We start from the raw sequence: 20,427 nt of genomic DNA, 5'->3' as shown, positions 1-20,427 counted from the left end.
AATTGACATTTAGTCCGACAGAAGCAACAAACACTGTAAGGCTGAGTCAATCAAACGATATCACGTCGGGCCATATTTCGTTAAGTCAATCAGGATCAACAAGCACCACAAATCTGACTCCGATAGTCAATGTTATGTCAGGACAAGTCACGTTCAATCAAGATGAATCAACACACACTTTGAATCAAGGTTCTTCAAACAATGTCATCTCAGCACAAGTCACTTTCAGTGTTGCATAATCAACACACACTTTGTATTTGGGTCCGCCAGACAATGGCATGTTAAGACAAGTAAGTTTTAGTCCCACTGAATCAGTAAACACCATCAATCTGACTCCTTCCGACAACGTCATTTCGGGAACCGTTAAGCCAATCATCTTCTACGAATGCTAGAAATGTGAGTCCATCCTACAATGTCAAAACTGGACGAGTAACGTTAAGTCAAACAGAATCATCAAGCACCATGATAATGAATCCACCGGACGATTCCATGTCCAATCAAGTAACGTTAAGTCGATGAAAATCAGCACTGACTATGTTTCTGAATCGATCATACAATGTCATGCCAGAAAAAGGGAGGTTTCGTCCCACAAAATTAGCACACGATGTGAATACAAGTATGTCAGATGTTGTTTTGTCGGAACAACTGACGTTTACTCAATTGGAATCAACAAACACTGTCAAACTGAGTCTATCACACAGCGTCATGTCGGAACAATTCACATTTAGTCCGACAGACGCAATAAAAACTACAAGGCTGAGTGTCAATTTTGCATTTAGTAAATCAGGATCAACTAGTACTAAAAATCTCACCTCGTCATACAATGTCATGTCAGAACAAGGGATGTTTATTCCGACAAAACCAACAAACGTTATAAATAAAAGTATGTCATATGACGTTATGTCGGGACAAATGACGTTAAATCAATCAGAATCAACAGACACTGTCATTCGACGTCCACCACAACACGTCATGTCGAAACAATTGACATTTAGTCCGACAGAAGCAACAAACACTGTAAGGCTGAGTCAATCTAACAATACCATGTCGGGCCATTTTTCAATCAGGATCAAAAAGCACCACAAATCTGACTCCGATAGACAATGTTATGTCAGGACAAGTCACGTTCAGTCACGTTGAATCAACACACACTTTGAATCAAGGTTCTCCAGACAATGTCATGTTAGAACAAGCCACTTTCAGTTCGGCAGAATCAACACACACTTTGTATTTGTTTCCGTCAGGCAATATCATGTTAAGACAAGTAACTGTTAGTCCCACTGTATCAATTAACACCATTAATCTGACTTCCTTAGTCAACATCATTTCGGGAAAAGAACCGTTTAGCCAATCAGCATCAACAAACACTAAAAATGTGAGTCCATCCTACAATGTCAAAACTGGACGAGTAACGAGAAGTTAAACAGATTCACCAACCACTATAATAACAAAATTACCGGACAATGCCATGTCCAATCATGTAAAGTTAAGTCAATCAGAATCAACAAACACTGTCAATCTGCGTCCATCACCACACGTCATGTCGAAACAATTGACATTTAGTCAGACAGACGCAACAAATACTATAAGGCAGAGTTAATCAGGCGATATCATTATAATCATGTTGGGCCATTTCCCGTTAAGTCAATCAGGATTAACAAACACTAAAAATCTGACCCCTTCAGACAGTTTCATGTCAGGACAAGTCATGTTTTAGTTTGATAGAATCAACACACACTTTGTATTACATAAGGACAAATAACTTTTAGTCCAGCAAAATATACATCCTCTATACATAATAGACTGTCAGACAATGTCATATTAGGACAAGTAACTTTTAGTCAATAATCACAAAAAATTTTACTTCCATAAACAACGTCATTTCGGGACAAGAAATATTAAACCAATCAGCATCAACAAACAGTAAAAATATGAGTCTGTCCTACAATTTCAAAACTAGACGAGTAACTTTAAGCCAAACAGAATCATCAAGCACTATAATTACAAATCAATCGGACAATGACATGTCCAATCAAGTTACGTTTAGTCAATCAGAATCAACATTTATCATGTTTCTGAGTTCGTCATACAATGCCATGTCAGGACAAGGGACATCAGCAAATACTATAAATAAAAGTATTTCAGATGACGTTATATCAGAAAAATTGACATTCAGTTTGACAGACGCAAAAAACACTATAAGCCTGAGTTCATCAGACAATATCATGTCGGGCCATTTCTGTCAATCACGATCAACAAGCACTAAATATCTGACTCCGTTAGCCAATAAAATGTCAGGACAAGTCACGTTCGGTCAGACTGAATCAACACACACTTTGAATCAGGGTTCATCATACAATGTCATGCCAAGACAAGTGACGTCTATTCCGACACAACGAACAAGCGATAAAAATAAATACGAGCATGCCAGGTAATCGTATGTCGGGACAACTAACATTAGGTCAATCAGACTTAACGAAAACCATAAATCTGAATCCCTCAGAAAAGGTAATGCGGGGTCAACTTACGATTAGTCATATAAATCATCGAACATTATAAATCTTCGTCCGTCTGAAAATGTCATGTTAGGACAAGTAACCTTAAGTATCGCAGAATCAACGTCATGTCGTGACATGAAACGTTAAGTCAATCAGAATCAACGATTTCTATAACTCTGAGTCCGTCATTTCGAGACAAAAAACGTTTTGTCCAACAGAATCAATAAACACTGTAGATCTGAGTCTGGCAGACAGTAACATAGCGGGAAAGCTTTCATTGCATTCAGGAGATTCACTGCACACTTTACTTGTAAGTTCAATAGATATTGCCGTGTTGCAGCCAATTGCAGTTGTGTCGAGACGAAATACGAAACGTCGATCAGAGTCAGAAGACAATATGATGCCGAGTATATCAGGCAAATTCATATCGGGAGGGATGACATATTATTCAATGGAATTACAAATCACCATTGATTCGAATACTACAGGCAATACTATATCTGAACAAACATCATTAATTTCAGAAAATTTATTGAACACTATCATTTCGAGTCAGTCAGGCAATGTAATGTCCAATCATATTCTAAGGTTAAATTATCAAGTTCTATTGAGACACAATACCATATTGTTCCTAGTCCGTCTGAATATCTTAGCGAGGCAAATGTCACTGAACCAGGCAGAATCCCCAGATACATTGATTACGAACCCAATAAACAATATCATGCCAATACGCACTTTTAATCAGAGCTCTTCAGGCAACATCATGTCGGAACAAGTCACATTCATTGCAGCAGAATCACGAAACATTGTGATTCCGATTTCACTATACAATGCCGCCATGGGTCAGAACACATACACTCAGAAAGAACCATTGAATACTTTACATCCGAGTTTTTCAGACAATTTCGTGCAAGGGCAAATAACATTAATGCCTCGAAAAGTTTCATACACTATGTACGAGAGTTTATTAAGTATGTTTACATCAGAAAGAGGTATATTTCAATCAACAGTTACAAGCCTCTACAAATCCTAGCCAGACAGACAACAATACATCGGAACAAATGACCTTAAAACAACAGGATCAACTAAAACTGTAGGTTCGGGTTTTTCAAGCAATTTCATGTCGAATAGTATTACAGTTTATCCTAGAGAAACATCCGAAACTATAAATCTGATTCCTTCAGACGTCCTGTCGGGGCAAAATTCATTGACAGTATTAGGGCAATCAGTGTCAGATTTTCCTGACGACGATCAGACAAATTCATTACGCTTCACGTTATATGACCGTACATTACTCGAAGAAACAGTTAATGATGTTTCGCGTTTCCATCCAGACGTACTGCCACTATTTTTAAATGTCACTGACGATAACACTAATTTGGAAACTATGGAATCTTTAAATGTAGAATTGACTTCTACAAAGCCGATTTCATTTTCAAATGATTTATCATCAAATTGCTTTAAGAGCTAATTTTTTTAGCCTGCATCAATCACCTTTTTGGATGAGGCGTATTCAGCCATAGGATTAACAGTTACTTTATTGGCGAACCAAGCAGTAACCACGCCTTTTATCTCAATATTTCCTACCCCACTTTACACAGACAACAACCTACCGGAGATTAGTTCAACTGATCTCGTGCATAAAACTCATTTAAATATTGACTCTTCAAATTTTCGTTCAGTTGCTTCTTCGATTGCTAACCTGGATCAACTCACTCAGAGTACAGAAGTAGAACAACAGCCTTTAATAGGACAAACCTTTTCATATAAATCTGGTCAACTGTCTGCTATATTACCTTACTCAAAATTTGTTTCAATGTGATTGCCCCTATTGCTATTAATGCAAAAAAATCCTCTTTTTCATCTATTAGGATAATTTTGACAAATAAGGAACTTGTACAGAAACTAAATTGGAGATTAGATGAGCTCATTACTGCATTAGCAATTCCAAAAAAGGAAACTATGAAATACAAATTAATAAGAAAATCAGCTAACGATAATAGACTTTCCTTGCATACGATTGGAAGCGTTGGGGTACAATTATCTTAGTTCTTGTAGAGTTAGACTTGCTTGTTACTCACTCGTTGTGTGTACGAAAAAAATGTGATTGTTGTTTGACGTATATTACTACATTTCGTTCAATTAAGTTGGTTTTTTTTTCATGAACGATACCGTGTACTGGAGAATCGGAAGTTGATATTAGGTGGCCCACTGACGTTACTAAAAGAAATAAACATTTTGTTTATTAAGATAATCTGAGGAGGGTTAAACCTTTAACGCTCCCGAAGAAACATTAATTAAAAACAACTTTGATAATTTTTGTCAGCTCTGATTTGATATTTTATACTTATAACCTTCAAGTATGGCCAATTTTGTAATGATATATATTTGTTCTAAAGCATTTTACTGATTGTCGTGGTCTGACATGTCTATTGGGCGATATGTCCGGTATTCATAAGGAATTATTGGTTGTCATGGTCCGAAATGTCTTTGGGTCGAATTGTCCGGCACTGGTTAACATTATGGTTCTTATATTTGCGAAAAGTCTTCAAAGATTTCTTTTGTTGCATTAGTTTCGCTCCATTCTGTTCATTTTGTATAGTTAAATTATGTTTTTATAACAATTTGATTCATTTTATCGAATAGATTCGTTTCGATTCTTTCTTTTATCGTTTATTTTCGTTTCGTTTTGGTTCGTTTTCGTTTCGCAATTTTTTTTACCCGAGAATAATGGGTAATATCGATTACGTAATTTTCGTAAACATCTAGACGCCATACTGCAGACTATAAGGCCAACCTTATCTTGGAAAATCTATGTTTCGATTTGTATTTAATTATCGAAACTAGCAAATATTTTCCGAGACTGGCTTGGCTCCCAATCGCACATACACAAATATACGCAAATGAAGCTGCCATTATGCTGTTTTTCAGCTCCTGAAAATACAGGTACAAACCGGATATTGCCATAAGTATACAGAACCAAGTTGATAATAAAACCATAAACGCTCCCTTCGGGAGCGTAATAGTTAAATAAAATAGTGTATCGGTAATGTTTCGTGACGGCTGTTTTTCCAAGTTTGAAAAGGAACATAGCAGGTTAATTTGTCACTGTGTTAAATTTCCCATGTCTGTCTTCATCCATTTTTTTTTTTATTTCCGCTGGAATCTTGGGTCCTCTGATTACTCTTATCAAGAATTGATATCTGTGGTGCTAAAATTCTTTCAATTTTCAAATTGATACAACATATATTGCTGTGCAAACAATGTTTACCTGTAATTGGCCCTTGAAATAAATTCTACTAAGACAATATATGTTCGTTTGTTTGTGTTTGGATTTTTTTGTTTTTGATTTATGGTTTATTTTATTTTGTTTTGTTTTTATTTTGTTTTTTGTTTTTTTTTGTTTTTTGTTTTTTGGGTTTTTTTTTGCATTGTTTCGTTTTTGTTTACATTCAACGATCCTCAAAAGACATAGATTTTCTCTCCTTCCATGTACTGGACAGCACAACGGTGCCTTACAAGTAGCAGAATTTGCTTACTCCTCCTCAGTAATATGGAATTCACCATGGTTTGCAGTTGAGTTTAAACTTTTTATTTCGTGTTTAATTGTTGTTCCTTTGTTCCTTTATGTTTGTGACATTTGTCGTTCCATGTCTTTTAATCTGTTCCTGGTTTTGATTGCTTTTTTTCGTAGATCGTTATACCTCATTATTCAAATATTGCTATGGATCAAAATATTATTTAAGGAATAATTCATAATTATATAAACAATAATTCTGAAATCTAAACTTAAGGTTCAAAGAATCGGAGAATTTGCGCAATAACGTTTTATTCCTAAAGTATATAATAATGTACACAATAAAAACATAAATTATTTTTACTGTCCGTAACTACAGAGATTGCGTCAGTTTAAATCGTATACCAATTTGTTATTGGCCTTTTTGTCTATCGAGTGCTTGATAAAACTGCATCAGTTATTTCCTACAGACTTTTTAAAATCCAGTTTTGATAGTTTCTGTCTTTGGCTCTGCTCTGGCACATATCAGTGGTCTGGCTAAAAACTTCAAATTATTTCCGCTACCAAAATTTGCACTCCTAGTTTTGTTATTCAAAATGTATTTAAATGCAAAATACGGAATTCGAAATTTAAGTCATACTAAAAGAACGTTTAGTTATCATTTTGGTTTTCATTTCGTTTTTATTCTGTTTTTAAATTATTGGGGAAAATTACTCTTTTTGACATTACTTCTAGAGTTTAAAGTCGATAGTGTTGACATTCGAATGGATAATTAGGTTCAAAGGCAATAAGGTGTCAATTTAAGGGTGCAAAACAAAAATGCCAACATTCGGTACCATAATTCAAATTGTTTTGCGAACTTCCTAATTTAAGCTCCCAAAATGATGCGCATGCAAATAATACCAGCACGAATGTCTCTTTTTACTCTGCTTTAATCTGTTTAATACCCTGTTTGGCTACGCATATGCGTATTTACAATTGTAGCGTCGAGTTAAAAAAGTAAAATTAAAAAAAAAGTAATTGTTTTTTTATCCTGGAATATATAAAGACATGTCTAAGGAAGACGGAAAAAATATAGGGTAGCACATAACATTTATTGACATTTTTCAAACATTTGAAATACATCAGGAGAAAGTTTGGTCATAGTATTTGTTTAAGAATATCATATGAATGTTTGTTCAATGTTTTAAAATACATCAGAATATCATTTCTTACAAATGTTTAAGAAAAACGTTTTTTTTTTATATTTTTTAACATTTCAAGAATATATTAGATTATGTTATTTAAAAACAAAACACTTTTGTTTGACGTAATTTTAATATTTTTCCAACATTTAAATTTGATATATGAACAATATTTTCCTAGACCATTTTTACAAACATTTAATTGATAACAAATTTATATAAACGAATAAATATTTTTAACAATTACGTAAATAACATTTGATATAAACGTTAAAATAAATATTTAACTAAAATATATGTAAGTAACATTTTGTAAAATGTTCATTTAAAATATTGGGCAAATGTTTCTCAAAAATATACCATGCAGATATCATATACATGATTCAATAAAAGATTGGGTTGTACTTTTTAACGTTATACAGTAAATACCTTGAAAATAATTCCAACGTTATAGTGTAGTTCTCAGACGTCTTCCTTCCCAAAATATCTGTTTCCCAGGTAACTTATGACCTTCATCAGTGATATGCATAAACATATTGTGTGTATGGTGATAAAAATATAACGTGAACACAACTCACTGTAGTATCAAGTGAATACCCGTGACGTATACAAATTATTGTCGAAAGTATAAATTTGAGATGATCTTGAACTTCGTAAAAATATAAACATAAACTGTAAGCGTGGAAGAAATTTATGTTATTCTTTTGTTCTATGTGGATGTAAGGCAAGGAGTTCTTAAAGTTTATAAACTTCTGCTAAATGCAAGGAAATCGAGATACCCGCTTGATATTTGTACTAAGCTAAGAGTTGTCAAATATTGGGGAAAACTTATTACATGGAAGAAAAATAAACTACGTTTCATTTTATGTAGACTTATTAGAATTTCAATAATAATTATATGTGTCTTAATTATGTGAAATCCATCTTAGATAATTGTGGTAAATCAAATGTATAGAATAACCAATGTTTTATTAGTATATCCTGGTTAGTTAACTCATTAAAACTAACACTTATAGATCAATTTTAAAAAAATTGGCAATTTGACATTCAAGATTCGCCGAAAGCTCTAAATTATATACTTTATAAAGAGTAATCAAGGGAACCAAGGTTATAGTGGTAATCAAAAGAATGTAATCCAGAGACAAAGACCAGACATGGAAAACAGACATACACAACAAAGAACATAAAGTGACTAAAATCATACATACAAAGCAACACAAGTAAATGAGCAACTCGGACTCCACTAAAAACTTGGAGCATGGACCAGGTGCACAGGTAGGGTAAGCGTCCTCTGCTTTTCTAGAAACACCCGCCGAGTTGTTCATAAAAAGTCAAGTCCGGGGTAGACATACGAGGAAAGGAAAACTATGACCCGTTGAATAAATCAGTTTTCATGGTGAAGATGGATACACCATAACGATCCACGAGTTCATGATGACGACCATAAAACTTCTGTAGTGATGACTTCAATCTAGCAACTTAACCCTGTTCCAGAAGCCTATTTGTTAGAGTTCTAGCGCGATACAAAAATTCTGCGTAGTTTCGGCAAGCTCTGGCATAACATATGAGTTGTGATATGAACACTCCATACGCAGGTGCCGAAGGGATGTTGCGACAGATGAAAGAAAACTTGACAATTCTGAATGAAAAGTCATTACGTTTGTCGTAAAGTTTGGTCAATAGTTTTCCTTTACCACCGATTTCTAAGTGTAGGTCAAGATATGAGGCTGACTTCACAGTGTCTGTAGTATCCTTTATCTCAAGTTCTTTTGGATAGATGCGATGTATCAAATCCCCGAAATTAGGATTGTTTAAAGATAATACGTCATCTATATAGCGGAAACTGGGATTGAAGGTTCTAGCCAAACGATATTCTTTCTTTCTGATCAGATCAGCTATATAAAGTCAGCCTCATAAGAGTGAAGGAATAGGTCAGCAGGTAAAGGAGCACAATTTGTTCCCATTGGGATGCCGACCGTTTGTTGAAAAACACGTCCACCACACTGGACAAATATGTTGTCGATTACAAATTCCAGCATTTTGTAAACATCTTCCTCTGTATATTTGGAAGATGATTTGGAATTATTTCTTACAAAATATGAGGAATTAAGAACTATATATTTGTATCTAGGTGTACCACCTTTTTGGAAAAAAAACAACGATGTATAATGTTTTTAAGTCGGTATTTTAACTGAGTATGGGGAATAGAGGTATACAGTGTTGAAAAATCAATTAAGGGGGAAGAAACTATGATATTTTTGGTAAATGGTCAAAAAGCCTAAGAATTAAATGTAAAACAAAAATCGGAAATTAGCCCACGGACTGCTATCATGACTAGCCCTAGGTGAGGCCGGGTGGATAATGGGCATAATTCCTCTTTTCAAGGAAAAAAACTATCCTAATCAGCTAAATATTGTAAAGATTTTGGCAATTAATCATAAACTGGGATAGAATTGTTCCAGTAATGTGTGTCAATTACTATAATGTTATTAAATTACAAGAAACATTATACATTTGTATATTCTTTGTTATAAAGATGTAAAGACAGGAGGAGTAACAGACAATTTTTTAAATGGTTACTCCACTGTGGAGAGTAAAGATACTGCGACTCCACTCATATTATCTCCACTATGGAGAGTTCAGAAATTTAATTTTATGTTGACCGTAGTGTATGCAACAATATAATAAATTATGTAATTCCATGATCTGTATATATTTTATACTTTTTATTATAAATTTGAGCCCCGTGCAGGTCCGGGTGTTAAAAGAATAGGTCTGCAGCAGCGCTAAGTTTGTCGTAAAAGGCGACTAAATAGTGCTCAGAACTCTAGCCGGGGGCTAGGGCGCTTTGCCCACAGAGCAACTGGGATGTGTGCCCCAGGTGGTTGAATGGAGTATCCCTGGCGTGTTACATGCTGGGATTGTCAGGCAATAAAACGGAAAACCTGACTGCAAACCATAGTGGTGCACCGTGTTGGGAAAGATGCCACGTTCCTCACACGTTAAAGAACCCTACTGTGGTATTCTCCCGGAGTAAGGACTATAGTGCTCCGCCACAGGAGACTAAATTGCTCGACCCTACCCACCTCTCCCTATTTCCAGTGGCAATCAAAATTTGTCGACCCAATTGCCCTTGTGTCCCATCCCTTTTTCATTTCATCATCATTTCATGTTCATTTTATCATCAATTTCATGTCCATCGTCTGAATATAGCTGAAATATTGCTGCTCGAACGTTAAACCCCAACAAACAAACAAACAAATAAATTTGATATTTTGTTTCCCAGTTAATCAGAAAAAAGGGGGAGGGTCACTTGAATGTTTATGGATGACAAACATTATTAATTAACGCAAACACGACTTAGCTGTTGATATGTCTGACTGAAGTAGGAATGTACTTGTAATAATGATTGGTTCAAAAGGATATTCAGCTCCAAGTGAATTGTTTTTGTGATTGTCAAAAAATACCTTGTCAATTCAAAATTTTAAATACACAAATAGATTTTACATTCACTGTATCATACAATGTACATGTGCATGAATCCACATGAATCTCCTATATGGTTTAATTGGATGCCACAGGGTATTGATCCCTTTTAGTGTAATGTCTTATTGGAATTATGCTTCTACTCTATAATGAAATCACCTTTTATATTTTTAGTTTCAAAATAAATTATCTATAGTGCATGATGAACTTTAAATATCTTTTTAAACACTGTGAGTACTGAAAGCATGTTAAATTTACCAAAACTAATTTTGAAATGCATGACTTCTGCAGGTTTTTGTATGTGTTGTTTTGTAGTTTTGACTGTATATATCTAAAAGAATGAAATCGTCAAGGATTGAATATAATCCGAATATAATTTCGTGCATTATATGTGATGCTTCAGCAAGAGCACTGGTAAAAAAACATTAAGCAATTTTCTGGTCATTATGGTTGGGATAGATGTAATCAAAAGGGACTTCACCTTGGAAGAATGAAATACCAAGAAACCTCAAACTTGTCATTACGTACTGACGAATCTTTTAGAAGGGTGCAGGAAGATCATCACAAAGGTGATACACCACTCCAACAACTGCCTATTGATATGGTGAAGCAATTTCCATTTGATTACATGCACCAAGTGTGCCTAGGTGTGATGAAACGTCTTCTTCTGACATGAATGCGAGGACCAAGACAAAACTTTAGGTTGTCAGGGTCCCAAATTACACAAATAAGTGAACATTTAGTTGCTCTAAAACAATTGTTTCCTTCTGTATTTGCACGAAAACCACGGTCTTTAGATATTATTGATCGTTGGAAAGCAACAGAGTTAAGACAGTTTTTGTTGTACACTGGACAATTGGCTTTGAAAGTAGTTCTTTCATCTATTTATTACAAACACTTCATGGTATTGAGTGTTGGCATATCTATATTGGTAAATGAAACACTTACTTCACAATATAATGAATATGCTCAGGAATTGCTATTGTATTTTGTTGAGAAATCAAGGGATCTTTACAGTAGAGAATTTCTTGTTTACAATGTGCATAGTCTTTTGCACATGTGGGATGATGCCCTTCGATTTGGCAAGTGTGCTGCATGGAAATTTGAAAACTTCATGCAACATTTAAAGAAAAAAAAGGAGGCAATCAGCCTGATGTACAACTTGTGAAGAGAGTATTGGAAGAGATTTCCGTTGAGGAACACCTACCTGTATATAAAAATACCAAAACAAAAAATGAAAAAAATTATATGACTGGACCAAACAACTATTATATATGACCAAGAACAACAAATTCTGTGAAGTTGTGCAGCAAGATGCAGAATATTTGTACTGCTGTAGAGTATATCATACAAGCGAGGCACATTTTTCTCTGCCTTGTGATTCAAGGCTTGTAGGAATAACAAAATTTCACCATCAAAGTTATGAAATAACGATATTAAAACATGAAGATCTAATATATAAGTGCATGAAGGTCAAGGAGACTCGACATGTTATCTTTTACCACTTCTTCATGAAAATTAAGGTGTCTATATGTTATTTGTTCTATAATCCTATACACAATATGCTGATTTGATTTTGGTGAAATATAACAGATTTTACATATACATGTACATTTAATTGCAATAGTTTCACGTATTCCCAATCTTTAAGGGCATGTACCATACAAGTACACCGTTAACTGACGTTAAAATACCATTCATTACAAAATATATTGTATTCCATATTTAAATGCATACATGAAAATGTATGATCAATGGATCTGGCTGGTCTGTGAATAAGAGTCTCGAAAATTTTGACAAAACACGGAAAGATACACGTAGGACCTATGAAACATACAATTTGTTGTGCTTAATACCTGTGTGTATAGAAATGTCGATTTATTTTTTTTGCATGATTACTACTTGTATGTATGTGCATGTTTTATTATTTTATAATTTTAATTGGCGCTTTTATACAAATACATGTAAATAACTGATGTATTTTTTTCAATTGAAAGATGCCTTTCAAAATTGTAGTGTTTTATCTAAAGAATGGCAGATAATAAGTTGAGTGTGTACCCACTAGATGGATATACTACAATAAATCGAAAGATAGGGTAATTTAAGTATTTAGATTTTGAAATTTACATAAGTCTTGCATGCATACATGTATGTATTTGTATTATACATGTACATATGATTTAATTTGATATGGCAACAGATGAACAGCAACTTTTAAATTATAATTTTATATTTCTCCTATTTAATGGAAGACATTGTTTTGTCCTGTCTGTCAATCTTACATCTTGTGAGTGCAACTCCTCTAAATATTCTGAACCGTAACTAAACTTGGTAGGCAAGTAAGAACATCACACATGCATGTAGTTGTGTATAGTATAATAAAGAATTTTTTATCTACTGAATTTTGTTGGAGTTTCTTGTTGATTTTTAAGTGCTTGCTATTGGCCCCCTGGAAAGAATGTCAGAAAGAGAATTATGGCAGAAGAAATTCCTGACAAAGAGGAGTGGGATTTATTTGAGTGCAGAGTATTAAGTAAACTTGGTAAGTTTTCTTAACTTTTTTCACAAGTACTTCTAATTTTTACCATGGTTTGTTGATTTTTTTTTTCGTAATTACCATTTAGTTTGAAATTTTATCCATATGTCAGCGTTTTCGTTGTTGTATGATAAATTAAGTTTGCTCTGATGATCAGAGAAAATAATTAAGTAATATTAGGAGAAGCACTCTACCGCTTTTAAAGTATTTTCGACGTTTCCTCTCTTGGATATAGGACTTCAGCCAGTGGTCCCACTTCCGACTCAGTTTTCAAGTGGAAAAGGAAATTTGCTGATCATACATGTACATGTATAGAATGTAATTTATTTCTGATTGATCTGGTTAATTATCATTACAGTTTGTATTTATAAGTCAAGTGCATTCTGCCCCCATATAGAAGTTTGAAATTTTTTCTGCGTACATTATCATCTGTCAAAAAGAATTGAGTCTTGATTTTGTACTGAAAGTTTTGTTTTGATTTATTCAGATTATAAAGACTATGAAGAAGGCTCCAAAGCACCTAAAAAAGCTGAGGACACCTCTAATTTAGAGGATGAGGAAACTGATAAAGACCGGGAGAGACAAAAACCAAAAAGGTTAAGAGAGGATAGTTTAAGTGAAGGTACACGAGAAGACTACAATTATCCACATTGCAACACTAAATTAATACCACCCCAGATGAACAGTTTTAAAGTATTCAAATACCTGTACATTTGAACATTCATCTACTTGTTTGATCAAATGCTTGCACGACTTTCCTGTCTGTCTTACAAAAGTCTGTATTTCAATTTTAGTGGCCTAAAAACTTGGTACCATCAGTGATAGAAACTTATTTTTGTCAACATAGACCCACCAAAATTTGATGTATACTGAACTGTAGATTTTAAGGGAAGTTGAACCAATTTCATCAAAAACCTGCTTGATTTTACATAGACTTGGTGTAATGCTAATTTGTTTCACTGGTACCATATATGTCCATCTGGTTTATATTTTAGATAAAGATGAATGATCAAAAGATGTCAAAAAGGAAGAATTCCAAAGAAAGCCAACGGTGTACAAGTTGATATTCTATTAACTAAATCTAATCTTCAAATAAAGATTTTTTATGTATCCCTACATTGCTATTAAAAGACACTTTGTACACATTTACATAACCACAAGAAAACCACTTATTGCAAGAGTAATCAAAGGAACCACGATTCTTGCAAAAATCAAAATAATGTAGTCCAGGGAGAAAGACCAGACATGGAAAACAGACACACGCAATAAGGAACATAAATCAATAGAAATATTTTACTCAATACTGCATTTATTTCAATATTCATTGAACATAGGTAAAAAAGAGGCGGGAATACACTATGTTGATCTACAGGTCAGAACTAATTTTGTGGAAAGAAAGAATGCTTCCACACAAAGTTAATGCACTCTTGATCTTGGAAAACAAGATTTTAATTATGAAGAAACTATGTTTGAGTAGCACTTCACATAAGAATTATGCAAAATGTGATTCATCGTTGGAAAGCCTACATATTTTTATTTTTGATATTTTGTTTGAAATGTCATAGTAAACAGAAAGTAACATGCGGTTTTTCATACAACCCATGTTCATTGGAGATAAAACTTATATAGAATGCACTGTAGATTTAGAAATTAAGGGAGATAACTCTGTAAATGATACTCAAATACAATAGAATCTATTGGTATTCAATGTTGATTATCTCCTTAGAGCAGGCAGATGTGAATGAGTAGTTACACATTTCACAATATTGACCCATAGGACAACTTAATTACAAAAATAAAAATATGTAGCCTTTTTTTGGGGTGTATCACATTTCAGATTTTGCATGATTCTAACATAGCTACTTAATAATTGAAAGTAGAAATACAAACAAAATATTAGGAAAGTGCTGCATGTACATGTAGACTGAATTACATGTAAGTGCTTATAAGCTTTTATTTCGTTTCGTTTAAGAGATACATGTACAAGTCTATAAATCAGATTTCCCTTTGTAGCATCAGAATTCATAGATTTGGTGAGTCACCACAGCAACATGGAGGATATAGAAATTCCAATATGACTGCCACCATCAAAATATATAAGGCCATTACAAATTTTGACAATATCACAGGACTAAAAAAATATCTGATAAAAAAACCTTTGGCCCTACTGCCTGCTGGAAAGTTTTTTAGGTGAACATATAGGAGAAAAATGAAAAAAAATTGAGATATGGTTTGATAACAGTCTTCCAAATTAGAACCAGCCCAAGTCATAGCTGATAGAATTTATGCTGGCAGCCTTTCAGAAGTTTGCTAACAAGCAAATCCGCAATAAGATATACTGCAAATTTTTTCAGCTGGTGTGAAAAAATAGTTTGTAAAGTCTGTGGTGTCACCTTTTTTGGAAACTACTGGCAGTAGCGTTTGATATTTAGCTTATTCCTTTATAATAATGTGAAGCAATTTCAATACCTGGCAATCTCAACCAACTTTCATTGTCATGAAAACATTCAAGCAATGGAAGTACACTCGACCAAAGTCTTTCTTGAAACACGCCAAACTAAGTATTTGATGACATCAAAATATTGAAGGTGTCATGCATTATAGCTATTGGAATATATAACACGCCAGTTTTTTCACTACAGAGAAATTATATTGTTCCACAGTTTTTATTTTGTTTTATAGATATTCCAGGAGAAACATCAATTAACAGTCCTAAAACACCAGTAGGGACTCCAACTGGCCCAAGGTGTTCAACACCAATTAGCAGACCACTAACACCATTGCCTTGTACTGGTGGATCTTTAATTCCTTCATCCAGTGCGTCTACTTTGGATGAAGATCCCATGCCCGCCCATGCTCTGGGCTTCAAGGGCTGAGCAAGGAAGTCCTGCAACCCTTGAAAGAGGTAAGATTTAGATTCTTCACTTTGAATTGTATTGCTCAATGGACTGTTGATATCTCGTACAGATTTATTATTGTATTTTTAATCAAATTAAAAATTAGTTATTTTATTCATTTATATGTTTATCAAGAATGTAAGGTCAATGAAGGATATTTGGCATTCTAGAATATTTCATGGCCATTTATATATACCCAACTACAATTAGTGGTGAGGGACTACCTCTTGTTATACTCTGAATGCTATTTTGTTTCATGGTTATTTTATTGATTTTATTGCAGTTTTTAGCCACAAAGAAAATTGTTATGGCCATGGTAAATTCCATGAACCTGTGTGACCAGGGGGTCGAACAAACTTTAGAGAAGTTGTTATCAAAGCCAGTAAACTCCAAAGAGGAATTTATGGTCTTGGAGACAAGACTCATTGCAGAGGAGGACTACAGAATTAAGCTAGTATGTACATGACATTTTCTTGAATTTTGGTTTTAGTTTTTATCTAGACCAACAGTATTCATTTTGTTTGTCCATCAATACTTTCTTTGCTATACAGTAACTCAATAATTCATGTAAACTTTAGTCCTACCAGGGGCAGCTCACCAACAATTTTGGAACTTGTTCATTTTTCTTACTTTCATCTCACTTTTCTCAACTTCTACTGGACAAATCGGTAAGTGGCTTTCAAATATAAATATAAGGCATATGTCAATATCAGTTGTTAAGCTAAACTTTCAACTTCCTGTATTGTAGGACTTAGTCATTTTTTTAATTGAAGTGGTGAAGTAGCAGGGGATAAGACAATGTTTGCAACGCCATGTTCGACTTTTCTTTTTACAGTTTTTTAGCTATAGTATTTTCTATTCAATTAGATCCTCCTCTTATACAAGGTACAGAATGGAATAAACCTGGCCAAAACAATGATGGAAATTATGAGGAAGTTAATGACAAACAATCTAATGTCTTCATACAGCCTCACAGGGCAGAAGGGGAAAGACAGATTCCTGGACACCAAAGTGTTTATGGTTGTCATGAGTATGTATTGATAATGTTTTGTTCTATCTTACAAAGAAATCACTTTATATATAGACGTACTTTAAGACAATTTATTCTTCCTTCAATAATCTTGACAAACCTATAGCAATATAGGCATTGAGTTGAATGTGGAGACAAAGTCACAATATTTATGCCCTGATCAAGATAGTGAAATGGGCATATATTTAAGAACTAAAGAAACTCCATTTTATCAGTGTTTCACCACTGGCTGGTCATTCATTTTAACCCAGATATATAGCCAATGGTGAATTAACTGGCCAGCTTGTAGTAAAACAGTAATAATGAGGGGTGATATAACATCATAAATTCCCAGCCCTTGGTAAAACAATGATAAAATGGAGTTTCAATCATGTTTTTGGATTCAAATATAACTAGTTTCTTAATTTGTTAAGTAGTTGCAGCCTATGGTTGCAAGAATTGTTGGTCACGTGTTTATTACTTTGTTTACTATGGCTGTGATCTAAAGAGGTTAGAAGCATGGCATATTAGAATTTTAAATTTACCCTTGTCCATCCATTCCCATTTGGTTTAAGTTTTGTAATAAGGGGGTTTTCTCAAGTACTATACATTGTATAGAAATGAAACTTCTTGTGGTTTGAATACTTAGATATTTGGTATGGGACTTTAACATGATGACTTGTAAGAAGTCTTTCCAATTCAGGTTTGTCCAATATCTACTTCTAGTATGCCGCATGACTTAAACTTGTGTAATATATCTTATGAGTGGGGGTATTCTGTACATACATATATGTAGCGTGCAGTACAATATCTTGTTCCAATTACAGAAGCATCAAGAAAAGCTGCAAACAAGCAAGTTTGAAATCGGGGAGGTCCTTAGGAATGCCCCACCTATCCTGGTGGATCCAATTTTGTTAAGGTACAGAATAAATTAGACTATTTTTTTACTGTAGAGTTTTTTTATTATATATGTTTCATTGTAAAGACCCTAGATATATCTTTTGTTGGAAATGTATGTATTATTTTATGCAACATCATGTATTGTCAATAATTTAAAAATACAGTTTTAAATGACAACAGTGTCATCCCTATTAGGATTATGGATGGACTAAGGAACATGTTTATGCAAAGTTCAATTTTGCCATGTATTTAAAAGAGAACACCATTTGTCAATTGGAATGCATATATGTACTGTTTCCAAGTTTTAAAAACTTTATCTTGATTCTTTTTAGAAAAAGAAAGAAGAACAGAGGAAAAGTTTTGAAAGGAGGAGGGACTTTTCAGACTGTGATTTAGAACTTTTGTACTGAAAAAGGGGGGATTTTCAAGTTTTCGACAATAACTCGAAAAATTTTTCTTCAACTTTCATGAAACTTTCTTGAATTGGTCATATCTATTGACATAAGCCCCCTTCGATTCTTATAAATTTCAGATTCATCGTTGTTGCATTATGAATTTCTATACTTAAAAAAGGGGGATTTTTTAGATTTTCGCACTATTACTCAAAAACACTTTCACTAACTTTATGAAACTTTGGTGAATTTTTCATGTCTATTGAGGTATCTATTGTTTTATAAATATATCGCACAATGTTTTTTTTTATATAATTGGGAAGTAACAACAACAAAAGGTACCGAAGGTTCTCGATATCATTATGCTACTACGGACAAGGAGAAACGCGGACCAGGAGTATATCAACCTAAAACGCTACATAAGTTATTAGACGCATGGTGTTTTTGGACCATTTCTGTCTAACAGATAGGGATAACAACAAAATAAACAACAATCTGATTTATTATTAAGTCAACTCAAAATTCAATCTGACAAAAGAAATATTTCACCAGCGAATTAGCTGACACGTCAATGTTCCTGACTTAGTGCAGGCATTTCAAACGCAATGGTGGTCTAAGTCTAGGTTTGACACCGCGCCAAACCTCTCTCTTCCATTGCCGTGTGAATCAGAATAATGTAGTTGGACCGAGCTAAACAAATATTATGGAATGAATCAAAATGTACATGTTGAACTATGGGGTGTTTTCACATGCATTCATAAAAATATGACCATGTTATAATCACTGTTATGGGTTGCATCATATCCCTGTATTGAAGTAAGCTATGCCAAATCCGCAACACGAAACCTTTCTGCTTGAAAATATTTTGCTATCCAATTTCCTTCGTAGAATCAGTTTGTCTTCCAAACGCTTCATAAGATTTTCTCTTTAGGCATATGAGGTATGTCTTCATCTTAAATCTAGTATTTTGTGATTATTGCGTAAAATGTGATATATAGAAAAATAATACTACACTATTAAATTAAAATTAAAATGAATGATTTTAGTTACCAGATGTACTTTTAATTATTATAATAATTTATTCTGATCGCATTACCATTTATGGTTGCAACTGGTTTTGATTACAAAGTCCAGACCCCAATTAAAACTGTAATAATATCATAGATCATTTTTTTTAACAGGAATAAATGAACACGTTTCTCAGAAGTTGGTTATCCTTGACATATGACATATGTCTGACTTACAGACCGAAATAAAAATGGAAATTCTTACACAAATACATCAATCTTTAAGATATTCATGGTCAATTTTGATGGTCAATTTAGCTTGAACCGGCTAAGAAAGTGCCTTACGAACATAGTTCGCAATTAATAACACGTCAACGACATCAATGGTCGACACGTGCACCCCGAAGCCGATGGTCTGCTGTGAATGTTCGTCGGATTCTTAATTTCATGGATTGGCTAATCGCAAACGCATAACATCTAACGCTTCTCGACAATATTTTCTATATCTATAACCTGGTGCTTTTGTAATCACCACACTAGCATAATAAATCAACTGTTTGTTTGTTTGTTGGGGTTTAACGTCCGAGCAGCAATATGTCAGCTATATTCAGACGACGAACATGAAATTGATGATAAAATGAACATGAAATGATGATGAAATGAAAAGAGGATGGGACACAAGGACAATGGGGTCGACAAATTTTGACTGCCACTGGAAATAGGGAGAGGTAGGTAGGGTCGGGCAATGTAGCCTCCTGTGGCGGAGCACTATGGTTTCTACTCCGGGAGAATACCACAGTAGGATTCTTTGTTGTGCGAGGAACGTGGCATCGTTCCCGACACGGTGCACCACTATGGTTTGCAGTCAGGTTTTCCTTATTATAGCCTGACAACCCCAGCATGTAACACACCAGGGGTACCCCATTCCACCACCTGGGGCACACATCCCAGTTGCTCTGTGGGCAGAGCGCCCTAACCCCCGGCTAGGGTTCTGAGCACTA

The 20,427-nt window shown here is 34.2% G+C and overlaps 1 protein-coding gene and 1 pseudogene across 1 annotated transcript; both read left to right on the top strand.

The window, feature by feature from the left end:
- The first annotated feature begins 11,160 nt into the window (after positions 1 to 11,160).
- LOC148613291 (uncharacterized) lies at positions 11,161 to 12,259 on the top strand (annotated as a pseudogene).
- A 3,576-nt stretch (positions 12,260 to 15,835) lies between these two features.
- LOC148613290 (uncharacterized) lies at positions 15,836 to 17,159 on the top strand. Its single transcript, XM_088586274.1, has 3 exons — positions 15,836 to 16,126; positions 16,402 to 16,572; positions 16,986 to 17,159. Exons 2-3 carry the CDS (start codon positions 16,426 to 16,428, stop codon positions 17,157 to 17,159), a joined length of 321 nt encoding a protein of 106 aa, XP_088442400.1. The 5' UTR covers positions 15,836 to 16,126; positions 16,402 to 16,425.
- The last annotated feature ends 3,268 nt before the right edge of the window (positions 17,160 to 20,427 follow it).

The sequence above is a fragment of the Perna viridis genome, chromosome 6 (assembly GCF_037379345.1).
Source record: "Perna viridis isolate PV_CMFRI_1.1 ecotype Kerala chromosome 6, ASM3737934v1, whole genome shotgun sequence".
Taxonomy (NCBI): Eukaryota; Metazoa; Mollusca; class Bivalvia; order Mytilida; family Mytilidae; genus Perna; species Perna viridis.
This window is presented reverse-complemented; position numbering and strand designations above follow the sequence as displayed.

Coding starts and splice junctions, on each gene's coding strand:
- LOC148613290 (XM_088586274.1), top strand. CDS start 16,426: ATGGCCATGGTAAATTCCATGAACCTGTGTGACCAGGGGGTCGAACAA. Junction 16,573..16,985: donor AGGACTACAGAATTAAGCTA/GTATGTACATGA, acceptor CTATTCAATTAG/ATCCTCCTCTTATACAAGGT.